The sequence below is a fragment of the Oryctolagus cuniculus genome, chromosome X, assembly GCF_051225735.1.
Source record: "Oryctolagus cuniculus isolate XC-2025 breed Fujian yellow rabbit chromosome X, ASM5122573v1, whole genome shotgun sequence".
Taxonomy (NCBI): Eukaryota; Metazoa; Chordata; class Mammalia; order Lagomorpha; family Leporidae; genus Oryctolagus; species Oryctolagus cuniculus.
Genome location: NC_142888.1, coordinates 50,163,705 through 50,177,993, shown reverse-complemented (window position 1 = coordinate 50,177,993; position 14,289 = coordinate 50,163,705). Strand labels below are relative to the sequence as shown.

The 14,289-nt window shown below is 37.9% G+C and overlaps 1 protein-coding gene across 1 annotated transcript in view; it reads left to right on the top strand.

The window, feature by feature from the left end:
• The window catches only part of TEX11 (testis expressed 11), a 295,156-nt gene that overhangs the window by 204,897 nt on the left and 75,970 nt on the right, over positions 1-14,289 (top strand). Inside the window, exons 17-19 of the mRNA XM_017349668.4 lie at positions 4,852-4,976; positions 9,790-9,875; positions 10,713-10,769. Of these exons, the coding sequence (XP_017205157.3) occupies positions 4,852-4,976; positions 9,790-9,875; positions 10,713-10,769 (268 nt within the window). The remainder of the gene's footprint in view (positions 1-4,851; positions 4,977-9,789; positions 9,876-10,712; positions 10,770-14,289) is intronic.

Genomic DNA, 14,289 nt, shown 5'->3' with positions numbered 1-14,289 from the left:
CAGCTCTATACTATGGCCTGGGAAAGCAGTAGAAGATGGCCCAAGTCCTTAGGCCCCTGCACACATGTGGGAGACACGAAAGAAGCTCCTGGTCCCTGGCTTCAGATAGGCGCAGCTCTGGCCATTGCAGCCATCTGGGGAGTGAATCAGCAGATGGAAGACCTCTCTCTCTGTCTCTACCTCTTTCTGTAACTCTGTCTTTAAATAAATAAATAAATAAATAAATAAATAAATAAATTGTTTGAACTCCTTATATAATATGGCTATTAACCCTTTATCAGATGTGTTGTTTACAAATATATTCTATTCCCTCCCTATTTAGTCTCCTACTCTGTTAACTGTTTCCTTTACTGTGTAGAAGAATTTCAGTTTGATATAATCCCACTTGTTCTAGGTTTGCTTTCATTGTCATGCTTTTGGGAACTTATCCAAAAAATTATTGCCTATGCCAATGTATTGAAGCGTTTCCCCTATGTTTTCTCCTAATAATTTTATAGTTTCAGGTTTTACATTTAGATCTTTTAGATCTTTGATGCATTTTAATATGTATAAGGTGAGTGGTTAAGATGCAATCTTCTGGGGTTGATCCTGTGTTGTAGGGGTTAAAGCTGCCTCCTGTAGTGTCAGCATCCCATATAGGTGCCAGTTCAAGTCCCAGCTGTTCCACTTCCAATCCAGCTCTCTGCTATGGCCTGGGAAAGCAGTGGAAGATGGCTCATGTCCTTGGGCCCCTGCACCCACATGGAAGATCCAAAGAAGCTCCTGGCTTTCCAATTGGCTCAGGCCCAGCCATTGTGGCCATTTGGGGAGTGAACCAGTGAATGGAAGACCCCTCTCTTTCTCTACCTTTCCTTCTCTCTCTGTGTAACTCTTTTAAATAAATAAATAATTCTTTAAAAAAGATGCAATCTTCTGCAAATATATATCTAGTTTTCTCGGTATCATTTATTGAATAGATTGTTCTTTGCTTTTTATCTATTTGAGAGGCAGAGTAACAGAAAGACAGAGAGAGAGAGAGAGAGAGAGAGAGAGAGAGAGAGAGAGAATGAATATCTCACATCTACTGGTTTGCTCCCCAAATGGCTGCAATGGCCTTGGCTGGGCCGGGTTGAAGCCAAGAGCCTGAACTCCATCCAGGTCTCCTACATGGGTGGCAGGGACCCAAGTATTTGGAGCCATTTTTTCACTGCTTTACTTTCTCAGAAACATTAGCAAGGAGCTGGATCAGAAGTCAGGACCCCAACCAGCATTCTGATACAGGTAGCTGGCATAGTAAGCAGCGGCTCAACCCACTGCACTACACCACCAGCCCCTCTTTATTTTTATAACACCATCTTTCATGAGAAGAAGTTTTAAATTTTACAAAGAATTTATTTTCTTGTATAGATTGTGTTTTTGATGTTGTATCTAAGAAATCTTTTCCTAACCCAATGTCACAAGAAATTTTAGTTTTGGATTTTACATTTAGGTCTGTGATCCATTTCGAGTTAATTTTTATAGTTGATTCTAGGTGGTCACTGAAGTCCATTTTTTAAGAAATGGTTATCCAATTGTTCCAACATTATTGCTTTAACAAACTATATTTTGTCAATTGAATTACTTTTCACCCTTGTCAAAACTCAGTTGTCATATATTTGTGTGTCTCTGTATTCTGTATTCTGTTCCATTCACCTGATTACCTGTCTACACCATTCTCAGACTATCTTGACTAGTGTAGCTCTGAACAATATGAAATGTAGTGTTTGTCTTCCAACTTTGTTTTCTTTCAAATTTGTTCTGGATATCCCAGGTCCTTTGTGTATCCATATGAATTTCACAGTTTTTCAAGTTTTACACAAATAAATTTTATTGAGATTATAATATATATATATACACACATATATATTAGCGTGGAGAGAATTAATATCTTACATTATTGAGTCTTCCAACTTAGGAAAATTAATTACCCCCATTTACTTAGGTCTTTAATTTCTCAGTGATGATTTCTACTTTCCAGTATACAAATCTAGGCATTTTTTGTCAGATTTATCCCTAAAATATCCCATATTTTATGCACTTTTAAATGACATTTTTAAAAACGTGGGGGAAGAGTATTTAGATTCGCAGTTAAGATGCTAATGAAGATGCCTGCATCCCATATGGGAGTGAGTAATTAAGTCCTGACTCTAGCTTCCTGCTAACACAGACACTGGAGGGCAGCAGTTATGGTTCAAGTGATTGGTTGGGTTCCCACCATCCAGGTGGGAAATCTGGATTTAGTTCTGGGCTCTTGACTTCGGCCTGGTCCAGTCCTATCCACTGTGGACAGTTGGGAAGTGAACCAATAGATGGGAACACTCTCTGTCTCTGTCTCTCTGTCTCTCCTCTTTGTCTCTCTGCCTCTCAAATAAACAAATGAATTTTAAAAGTAAAAATTTCAGTTTCTGATTGGGCGTTGCTAGTATATAGAAATACAAATGACTATATATACATATACATATATGTATATATATATATATATTGCTCTTGTATCCTATAGTTTTGGCAAACTCATTTTAGTTCCAGTAGCTTTCTTTTAAATTCTGTCAGTTTTTCTACATACACAATCATGTTGTCTGTGAATAAAGGCAATTTTACTTCTTCCTTTCTAAACTGGGTGCAATTTAATTTTTCTTGCCTTGTTGTTCTTGTTAGATTTTCCAGTAAAATGTTGAGTAAAAATGGTAAGAACTGATGTTCATGTCTTTTTCCTTATTTGAGGTGGGAAAGCATTCAGTCTTCCATCATTAAGTATAATGTTAGCTATAGGCTTTTCATAGATACCCTTTATCAACTTGAGAAAGTTCTTTTCCATTTCTGTTACCTGAAAGTTTTTATAAGGAATATGAGGTGTTAAATTTGGTCATATGGTTTTTCTGTGTCTATTGAAATTATTGTTTTTTAAAGTCTGTTAGTATGATTAATTACATTGATTGATTTTTCAACTGTTAAACCAATGTTGTATGCCTGGAATCAACTCTACTAGGTCATATAATTTAATTTTCTAACAGTCACGTTAGAATTTTTTTTCTATGTTCATGAGAGTTATTGGTCTGTAGTTTTCCTTTAATGCTTTTGGTTTTGCTATCAGATTAATACTGGTTTTTTAGAATGAGTTCAGAAGTATACCCTTCTTTTCCGTTTTTTGAGTATATGTCCAATTGGTACTTTTTCTTCCTTAAATATTTGGTGGAGTTCACCAGTGAAGCCATTTGGGTCTGGAGTTTTCATTGTGGGAAGGTTTTTAAGTACAAATAAGATTTCTTTAATAGATATAGGGCTATTTGGGTTATCATCTCTTCATCTGGCTTTAGTATTTTGTGTCTTTCAAAATTTGTCCATTTCCTCTAAGTTGATTAAATTACTGGCTTAAAGTTGTTTGTGATAAGATCCATATTATCCTTTTAACAACTATTAAATTTATAGTTGTGTCATCTGTCTTATTACTGTTATTTTTATTTTGTGTCTTCTCTCTTTTCCCATGGTCAGTGTACCTAGAGGTTGATCAATTTTATTGATCTTGAAGAAGCCAGCTTTGGGTTTTGTTAATTTTTACTCTGTTTTTTTTTTCTGTTTTTTATTTCATTTATTTACATTTAAAAAAATAAAGATTTATTTTATTTATTTGATATGCAGAGTGACAGAGAGAGAGATATTTCATCTGCTGGTTCACTCCCCAAATGGCTTCAATGGCCAGGGCTGGACCAGGCCAAAGCTGGGAGCCTAGAACTCCATCTGGGTCTCCCACATGGGTGGCAGGGCCCCAAGCACTTGGGCCATCTTCCACTGCTTTCCCAGACACATTAGTAAGGAGCTAGAGAGGAAGTGGAGCAGCCAGAAGTTGAACCAGTGCCCCAACATGAAATGCCATATGGCATGCCAGCGTTGCAGGCGGTGGCTTAACCCCCTGAGCCACAATGCTGGCCCCTCATTTTTTTTTATGTTTGAATCTTTATTATATTTATTGTTCTGCTTACTTTGTGTTTCATTTTCTCATCTTTTTTTCTAGTTTTCAAAGGGGGAAAGTTCAGGTCATTGATTTAAGACCCTTATTCTGGCCTAATATAGGCACTTAATACTATACTTTTAATTACTGCTTTATTGACAGTCTGCCAATTTTAGTATGTCTGGTTTTATTTCACTTCAGTTCAAGATAGTTTCCAGTTTGAATTTTATTCCTTTTTAAACCCAATTTAAACCCATTTATATTTAACACAATTATTTATAGAGTTAAATTGAAATTTAGCATTTAGGTATTTGGCTTCTATTTGTCCCATCTATTCTTTGTTGCTTTTTCTGTTTTTTTTTTTTCTGCTATCTTTTGAGTAAATTGAGTTTTTATTTATTACATTTATTTTGTTTATTGGACTATTAACTATAACTGTTATTTATTTGTTACTTAAGGTCTATAGTACACCTATTTAACTTATCATAGTCTACCTTTAAGACACATAATGGAATATATTAGTCATTTAATTTATAACTGTTCTGTATTATATTCCATTTTATGGATATACCAAAATGTATGTAGCCCATCCATTACTAATGGAATTTAGGTTCCATATTTCACTCTTAAAAGTAGTGCTGGGTGAACCATCTTGTTAGGATAAGTTGATGGAAATACATTTGCTCAATTGGGAAATTTTCTGATCTTCAAATCTTTCTTGACAGTTGACAGTATAGCAACCATGTGACCATATGAGTATTAATGAATTATTTAAAGATATTAATTATTTTAATATGAGTTACAAATCTATTGTGGTGAAATTAGCCATAGGTAAGTATTCTCTTTGATAAGAGTATCCATTTTCAAATTGCTTTCTTGTTTTTCAGCTTTCCAGGCAATCAGTACTTTAGAGACCTTATTAACAGAAGAAGAAATACCAGATAATGATATGTTTGCAAATAGAGATTCATCTACCTCGCTCCTGACTTTAGCTGCCCAGTTTGCTCTAGAGGTAATTCATTTATATCCATCTACTAAATTTGTACCTCTTCTTTTGAAAGACAATAAATAGAATCGTCATCACTTAAGCAAAGGAGAGACCTTCCTTTACTCTTTGTTTTGTCTTCACACAAACACTGATTGCAGAATTGCCTTATTTCTCTTCATGTCTTTATAATGCAGATAATAGGAAATAAAACGAAGTGAGATAAGAGATTTGTGCCTAAAATAACAAAAAATAGCAAATTGATGGTTTTAAAAAAGAAACTCCAGATTTATAATGTTGTACCACACAAATTTTTTTAAGGTTTATATATTTGAAAGGCAGATTTACAGAGAGGTAGAGGCAGAGAGAGAGGTCTTCCGTCCACTGATTCACTCCTAAAATAGCCACAATGGCTGGAGGTGCGCCGATCCGAAGCCAGGAGCCAGGAGCTTCTTCTGGGTCTCCAACGTGGTTGCAAGTGCCCAAATACTTGAGCCATCCTCTACTGCTTTCCCAGTTCATAGCAGCTAGACTGGAAGTGGAGCAGCCAGGACTCAAATCGGCGCCCATATGGGATGCCAGCACTGCAGGCAGCGGTACACCACAGCGCCGGCCCTTTCACGCAAATTATTTAGAAACTTAACCTTTCTCATCAACTGAACAAACTGGTTTAAATTTCTGTGGATCATTTTTGTCCATAACCACAAACCAACGTTAGCTTAGGTATAATAAATATTTGCACCACTGGTTTTTACTTAATAAGTGCCTACCTTCTTTGAATCTTACTTTCATCATTTGCAAAATAAAGATAATACCCAACTCCAGGATTGTTATGAAAATTAAATGAGAAGATGGCTGAAAATGTGATTTGTAAACTATGAAGCTGGTCTTACTTTACACTTATTGTCTGATCTTTCTCCTATATGAAAACTATCTTCTTGTTCAGAACAGTTTCATAATCGTCTGCTGGCTCTTTGCTGCCTTCTATATCAAATGTAAATTTGTAAACATTCTCTTAAAAGCATATTTGCTTTTAGGTTCCCCAAAACAGAATCTCTGTCATTTCTCATTACAGCACAATTACATTCTGTATCTGCATTTGCCAAGCATTTTTCTTCCTTCAAGAGTTCTATTACTGTACTCATTAAGATCAAAATATAGATCATACAAACTGTATTTATCAAAATACTGATCATCAACTGTATTTATATACTTTGTCAGGATATTGGGCTAGGTACTAGAAATATGCTCCTCAAGAATCTCACAAGTCTGTTTGAACAGAGAGCCATACATTAGCAATGTATGACAGGGTATGGAATAAAGAGCAAATAACCAATATACATGTTAAACATTATGATATTCATAGTAGGAAGAGAACATTAAGAACTGGAATTGATTTGGAAAGACTCTATAGTGGAGGGAAACTCTAAGTTGGACTTTGAAATGTAAGAACATCTCAAAAAGGATGGGATGGTATAAACAAGGCATAGAAAAAGGAATGTAATTGGTTTGGGAGACACTCTGTTCAGTTAAAGGGATGGAAGGTTTAGTCTCTACCATCCCAGATCTTGTGCCTAATGTAATAGTGGCTTATACTACTAAGATTATGATATAGAGGAGGAGTATAAGATAAAGTAGAAGAGATAGTTGTAGCCATATTGTATATATTCTTAAATTCTCTGAACAACAAATGGTGATCTATGTAAAAGTATTACTTTAGGAAAAAGAATTTTGGATGTGCCCAAGGAGTTGAATGGGAAGAAACTAGAGCCAGGGCAGGATGGGAGACTATGGTAATAATCCAGTCTTAAACTGGTAAGAGTCTAAACAAAGTTAGTGAGAGTGAGTTATTAAGCAGGTAAAACATTACTTTCTCTTCTTTTAAAATGAGCTGCCTTATCATTGAATCCATGTACAGCATTCTTCCCCCTGCGTACACATACACAGAGCTAATATGAATATTCCGGGATCTGAAAATGGAAGCAGTCAGGAAGAGAATTTCTAGAGATTCCCACCTTTGTTTACACGCCAGGAATCACAGCATATACTCTGCCTTCTCAGTTACTATCATGGATGAATATCCATGTCCCTTCCCAAAAACTAGTTCCTCAACTTCTATACTTATTTCCATCTCTTGCCTTTTTCCCTCTCTTTGTCAACTTACTGTTATTCTTGCTGAGTCATTCCTGTCACCATATAAACATAGTCATTTATCCTACTCAAACAAACAAAACCGAAAACTCCTTAGGACCTTCCTTTTCTCACCAATTACTGCCCTTTTTAAAAAAAAAAATTATTTATTTGAAAGGCTGAGTTACAGAGAAAGAGGGAGTGACAGATGGAGAGAGAGCCTCCATCCACTGGTTCACTCCCCAAATGCCCACAACAGCTAGGGCTGGGCCAGGCTGAAGCCAGGAGCCTGGAACTCCATCCAGGTCTCCCATGTGGGTGGCAGGGGCCCAAGCACTTGGGCCATCTTCTGCTGCTTTCTCAGGCACATTAGCAGGGAGCTGGATTGGAAGTGGAACAGCTGGGACTCCAACCCATGCTCATATGGGATACTTGCATCATAGGCTGTGGCTTAACCCACAGCACCACAACACTAGCCCCTGCCCAGTTTCTTTTCTTTCCTTCTCTTTGTGACAAAATTCCTCTAAAGAGCTGTCTATACAAGGGAGCTTCAAAATGTTTACAGAGTGGGTAGGTGTTATGACACAGCAGGATAAGCCACCCCTTGTGATGCCCACATCCCAAATTGGAGTTCCTGGTTTGAGTCCCAGCTACTCTACCTCTGATCCATCTCACTGCTAATGTGCCTGGGAAGACAGAAGAAGATGGCCCAAGAGCTTGATCCCCAGCCACCCATGTGGGAGACCTGGATGAAGTTCCAGCCTCCTGGCTTCATCCTGGCCCAGACCAAGCCATTGCAGCCATTTGGGAAGTGAACCAGAGAATGGAAAATTCTCTCGCTCACTTGCTCTCTCTCTCTCCCTCTTTCTCTCTTTCCCTCTCTCACTCACTCTCACTCACTCTCACTCTGGCTTTTAAACAAATAAACTTCAAAAAGGAATCAGGAGTCGGCATTGTGGTGTAGCAGCTAAAGCCACCACCTGTAACACTGGCACCCCATGTGGGTGCTGGTTCATGTCCTGGCTGCTCCACTTCTATCCAGCTCCCTGCTAATGGCCTGGGAAAGCAGTGGACAATGGCCCAAGTGTTTGAGCCCCTGCACCCACGTGGGAGACCCAGACAAAGCTCCTGGCTCCTGGCTTTAGCCTGGCCTGGCCCAGTCATTGTGGCCCTTTGGGGAGTGAACCAACAGATGTAAGATCTGCTTGTGTTTCCCCTTCTCTCTCTCTCTCTCTCTCTTTCTCTCTCTCTAACTCTTTCAAATAAATAAAATAAATCTTTTTAAAAAACTCAGTAGAAAGTTGGACTTGACCAGACTTACAGTTTTACCAAAAGAAAACAATGAAGAAGGACAGGAAGGTTAAAGAACAAAGGAATGGTTATGATTAATTCCCATGGAATTTAAATTGAATGTGGAGGAGAACATTAAGGAGATGAGGGACAGTGAAAAACTGGTAGCATCAATGGCTTGAGATTTTTACTGCCATTGAAGGATTCCTGGAGTCGAGATGATAGAGGGAATGAGTTGGAATGGTTAAGAGGCCTGGTCAGAAAATAAAACATGGGGAACTAAGAGCTGGGATGGGGCACTAGAGTAAAGGAGTAAGGTCCCTAGGTGGCAAAACTTAATGATGGCACTCAGTCTCCAGGTCATTCAAGTGCAGATTTGGTACTGTACAACCTGAGAGTGAGTGCCTTTTTAAATTTTGCATGCTAGGTAATACTTCACATGTCTTACCTGGCTCACCCTAGCCTCAACCCTGACAGAATTTGGAAGGGTCGCAATGATTAGCAATGAGAATCTGGTGAATGACTGTGGCAGTGAATGGCTAAGGTAATTGGCAGAATGGAATTCAATGAACTGAGAGGTTAGGATATTGGGAGGATCATCTATCTATGTACTGAAAATGCCGAAAATTGAGACAGTAGTTTCTGAAGAAAATAGTTGAACAATAGATAAGCTATCAAGAAATGAACTGGGAGATGGTAGATTGCAGCAACAATGAAGCACAGTAGGTAATGTAGTCTGGTGGCAGGGAATTCAAACTTGAGGATTTTAAGGAAGAGAAAGGGAGAATGATTTTTAAATGGTAATGAAGATCAAGAAGGACACCTACTCCATCCACAGGCCTAGAGTTAGAAGGGTAGTGAGGACAAAGGCAACCACCACTTGAGAGGGCTTCAGTGGTAACAACATCTTTGGCAGAAACCTAGATTTCCATTAAAGCAAGAATGTACAAGAAGCTTTCAAAGAAGTTGCTTCTAGAAGAAATTTTGCTGCTAATGTACTGAATTTCAGAGAGCATCATGGAAGGACTGGAGGAGTTGGGGAGAGAGAGGAAAAAACAGGAGAGAATGCACAGAACCTTTCAGCGATTGGAGTGCTGAGCATGAGGGTGATGTGAATGTCTGTGGTTCTTCTGGTTATTACTAATGAACAGGAATAAAAAACATATTAAGAATTAGTGGATTCGAGGCAGTGATGGCAAGGCTATGTTTGTGGTTAGGCAAGTATGGATTTCTGGGGTAAATGTGAACCTTTTATGTTTTTGTCAATGGGTTGTATCTTCATTCTGCCATCTTGCAGTAGCTCTTTTGAGAGTACAAAATGAACATGTTCGTATTTTTTTTTCTTGTCCTGGGCAGAAATATAGATAACATGTTGCTTGTATCACTTTGAGATGTAATTTGATGTATTTGTTCCTTTTAGCATGAACAACAAACTGTGGCAATAAAAGCTTTGGAGTATTTAGCCCAACATTCAGAAGACCCAGAACAAGTTATTGCATCTTTAAAGTGAGTAATTCAAATCCTGTTCAAGTGAGAGGATATCCTCTGTTTATCTTATTCTTGGACTAAAAACGTTGCCAAACTAATGCTGGTGAGATCAATGCCTACTATAACAACTGGTGACCCAGATGCTCAAAGTAAAAAGAACAGTTGAACCTAGTCTTCCTCCTACTCTCTTTCTGGGAAGGAAATTTATTTGTCAATAGGGAATTTGATACACAATGGTGAGATAGCAGAGAGTGAGATTAGTTATGCTAACTACTAGTTACACCTGCAAAGGGAAATGGGAGTCACAGTAAGGAAGAGTCAAAAGGTGTCTTGAGATATTTGCCTGCCTTTAGTCAGATCAATATCTAAAATCCATTCAGGACAGATTGTATTTTCTTTAAAACATTTAGGGTTTGAAACTTTACCAATTCCATTATTTTGTCAATTTCTTATTATGCTGCCAGATCCCTTCAAAGAATAGTGATCCTAGTTTATGTGGGACCCAAGACTGGTGATAGATTGCTTTATGGAATGAGAAATATAAAGATTTATATAACATACGTGATGTTCTAGCATGTGATTTAGGGTGATGATACAACCTGTGGAACCATTTAAGAATTTGTTATAAGCAACACTCTTGTTTTTAAATTCCTTTATTAAATTCCATATTCAAAATGACAAAATTGGTATGCTTTTAGTGCAACCATTAAAATAATACAGAAGTATATAAAATAAAGTTATTCTCCCCTTTTCTTCTCTTTTCTCAGTTCTACCTCCTGGGATAATCAAGGTTAATAATATGGTATATTTGCTTTCACATGTAAGAACCACTTTCTGTATTACTTTATTATACAGGTGTTTGTTTCGTATTGCTCTTCCAAAAGTCTCTCAACTGCAAGAATCTGAAACTAAGTAAGTTATTTCAACAGACATGCAGTATTAATCAATAGGAAAATTACAGTAATTTTCAATATAAGCTTTATATTGAGAGATGGGTAATGCAGTGGCTAAGATTAATGTAGGTTTTGGGACAGTTCTTCCTAGGTTCATATGCTGGCTCTGCTACTTATAAATGTGTAACCTCGAATAAGTTTCTTAACTTTTTTGGCTTCAGTTTCCCCATTTGTAAAATGAGAATAGTAGTACACACCTCATTGGGTTGCTGTGATGACTCAGTGAGTTATGCAATCTAAAGAGAACCCAGAGTATAAGCTGATATATGTAAAATTGCTTAGAGTGCCAGGTACTTAAGTCCTCAATAGTGCTACCTATGACCCAATTATTACATTGCATCTGTTTCTCCTTTTTTATTTTTTAAGATTTATTTATTTATTCAAAAGTCAGAGTTACACAAAGAGAGGAGAGTCAGAGAGAGAGAGAGAGAGGGAGGTCTTCCATCCGAAGGTTCGCTCCCCAATTGGCTGCAGCGGCTGGAGCTGCGGCAGTCCGAAGCCAGGAGCCAAGAGCTTCCTCCAGGTCTCCTATGCGAGTGCAGGGCCCAAGGACTTGGGCCATCCTCCACTGCTTTCCCAGGCCATAGCAGGGAGCTGGATCGGTAGAGGAGCAGCCAGGTCTCAAAACGGTGCCCATATGGAATGCCAGCGCTTCAGGCCAGGACGTTAACCCGCTGCGCCACAGCGCTGGCCCCTGTTTCTTCTTTTCTTATCCAAGGACTCAAGTATAGGCATATCTATTATGTTCCCATAGATCATATAACCTGCATGGCTTACTGATCCCATCAGCCGGGAGTGAAATATTTCTGATCACTTTCTGTAACATAAGATAGCAAAAACTTAACACTCTAGAAGAATTTGGTCACAAATTTTTCTTTCACAAAACTCACCCATGACTTGAAAGAAAACTGTACAAGGTCTTGACTTAGGAATAACTCAAAAATATCACCCATTTTTGCATTCCCTACTTCAACAAGAACTGTATATCTCTATATATCTAGTTTACTTTTGCTTTTCATATTTGCAACTGGAGGCAATATATTTTTCAATTATATTCTGTGACAGAGATAACATTATTTAGATGGCTTATGAACTTTTCTTAAAGATTTATTTTATTTTATTTGAAAATCAGAGTTACAGAAAGGAGAGACAGACAGAGATCTTCCATCCACTGGTTTACTCCCCAGATGGCCGCAATGGCCTGGGGTGTGCCAGGCCAAAACCAGGAACCAGGAGTTTCCCACATAGATGGCAGGGGCCCAAACACTTGAGCCATCTTTGGCTGCTTTTCCCAAGCCATTAGCAGGGAGCTGGAAGGGAAGTGGAGCAGCTGGGACATGAACTGGCACCCATATAGGATGCCAGCATCGTAAGTGGCAGCTTTACCCACTATGCCACAATGCCAGCCCCACTTATTAACTTTTTTATAGTAGCAGTTTTACCAAAGCATGTATGGTATGTATTGCCATTTCTTTCAGGCTTTTTGAGTTCATTAAATATAAGCTCAAACAAACTTGAAACATGAGACAATGGAAATTTGAATAATGACCAAATACTTAATATTAAGAAATTATTGACTTTTAAGTGTGATAATGGTAGTGTGATTTTTTAAAGAGTCCTTATCCCTTAGAGACACATCTTGAAATATGTGTGGGTGAAATAATATAATTTCTGGATTTTGCTTCAAAATAATATGGAAGGGAAGAAGTAGGTGGAGGTATCAGTGAGATAAAACTGATGAGTTAATAATTTTTGAAGCTGGATGAGTAGTATATGAGGATTCATTATACTCATCTTTTAATATTGGAACATCTTTGAGATTTTCAACGATTTAAAAAAAATGTAGGGGGACTGAGACTGAACCTTAATAGCTATTAGATTGTGAGAACTCCCTGAGGGCTAGGACTATTTGTATGCATCTTTATGTTTTTGGAGCCCAGGGCTCTATCTGACACATAATTGCCACTCAATTTATTTAAATTTCTGAATATCAGCTTTATAAGCTCTTTAGCACTGTACTTGAAGCTGCTTCATGTTCTGCTTAATCATAGCACACTGTTAAACAGTTCACTAAAATCAGTTTAGAAACAGGATAAAGGAAGGGATTCTGTTTGACTTAATGGTAAATTATGAAACAGTTTAAAACTATGTCTTCATTGTTCTCAAGTAAATATATAATAGAGTATCTTCTAGCAGTGCTTCCAGATAGAAGTCAGTACTTGATTTAACAAATAGATTAGATTACTTTGTAAATTTTTCTTAAAGCAACTAATTCAATGAGAAGAGTCATGAGGACTGATTTCTAGTTTCAGTTATTTCACTGACTCCTGGTTTACCTTAGGCAATGGCTATTTATTTAACTTTTCTAAGCTATGTTTTCCTCATCTGTAAAATTTTAAAAGATGAATTAGATGATTTTTAAAGCTCTTCTCTGTTCTCAAATTACTGTGGTTTAATTAGCAGTATCTAAGCACTAATGACTCTTGTGTCAAATTTTTAAAGTAGTTTGCTCTTAAGTAGATTACATATCCCTTTTATTTTTTAATATTTCTTTCTTTATTTATTTGAAAGGCTGAATTATAAAGAGAGAGACAGACAGACATCTTCCATCCACTGGCTCACTCCTCAAATGGGTACAATGGCCAGAGCTGGGCTGATGGGAAGCCAGGAGCCTGGAGTTTCTTCTAGGTCTCCCATGTATGTGCAGGGACCTAAGGACTTGGACCATCTTTTGCTGCTTTCCTAGGCCATTAGCAGGGAGCTGGTTTGGAAGTGGAGCTGCCGGGACTCGAACCGGTGCCTATGTGTGATGCCGGCACCACAGGCAGTGGTTTTAGCTGTTATGTATGCACAGTGCTGGCCACTATATATTCCTTTTCACATCTTCATTCTTAGTTGTACTATGTATTTGCATTCATGGGCCTTTCCTAGATGATTTTATACAGATTCACTATATTAAATAATGAAAAAGTCAACTTCAGCTCAGCTGAAACTAAAATTAATAAAATTCACTATAAGAAGTTAATTTATATAAACCAAACTTCTATGATTGATCACTCAGAACGCTGCTATTTTTTCTGAAGCACAGTCTTTATTATATAATTTTAGATCCCCTTCTGATGAGGCCAGTCTTTTCCTTTTAAGTTTTTTCTTTTATTCAAGAGACAGAGAGACAGCGAGAGATGGATAGACAGACATAAGAGAGCCTCCAACTGCTGTTTCACTCCCCAAATGCCTGCAACAGCCAAGACTGAGCCAGGCTGAAGCTTGGAGCCAGGAATTCAATCCAGGTCTACCACATAGGTGGCAGGGACCCAGTTGAGTGAGTCATCATCACTTGCTGCCTCCCAGGGGCTTCATTGTCAAGAATTCATAATAAGGAACCAGAGCCTAGAATAGAACCCAGGCAATTCTATGTGGGATATGCATGCCTTAGCTTCTATGCTAAGTGTTCACCCTAAGTCCAGTATTCTAGTATG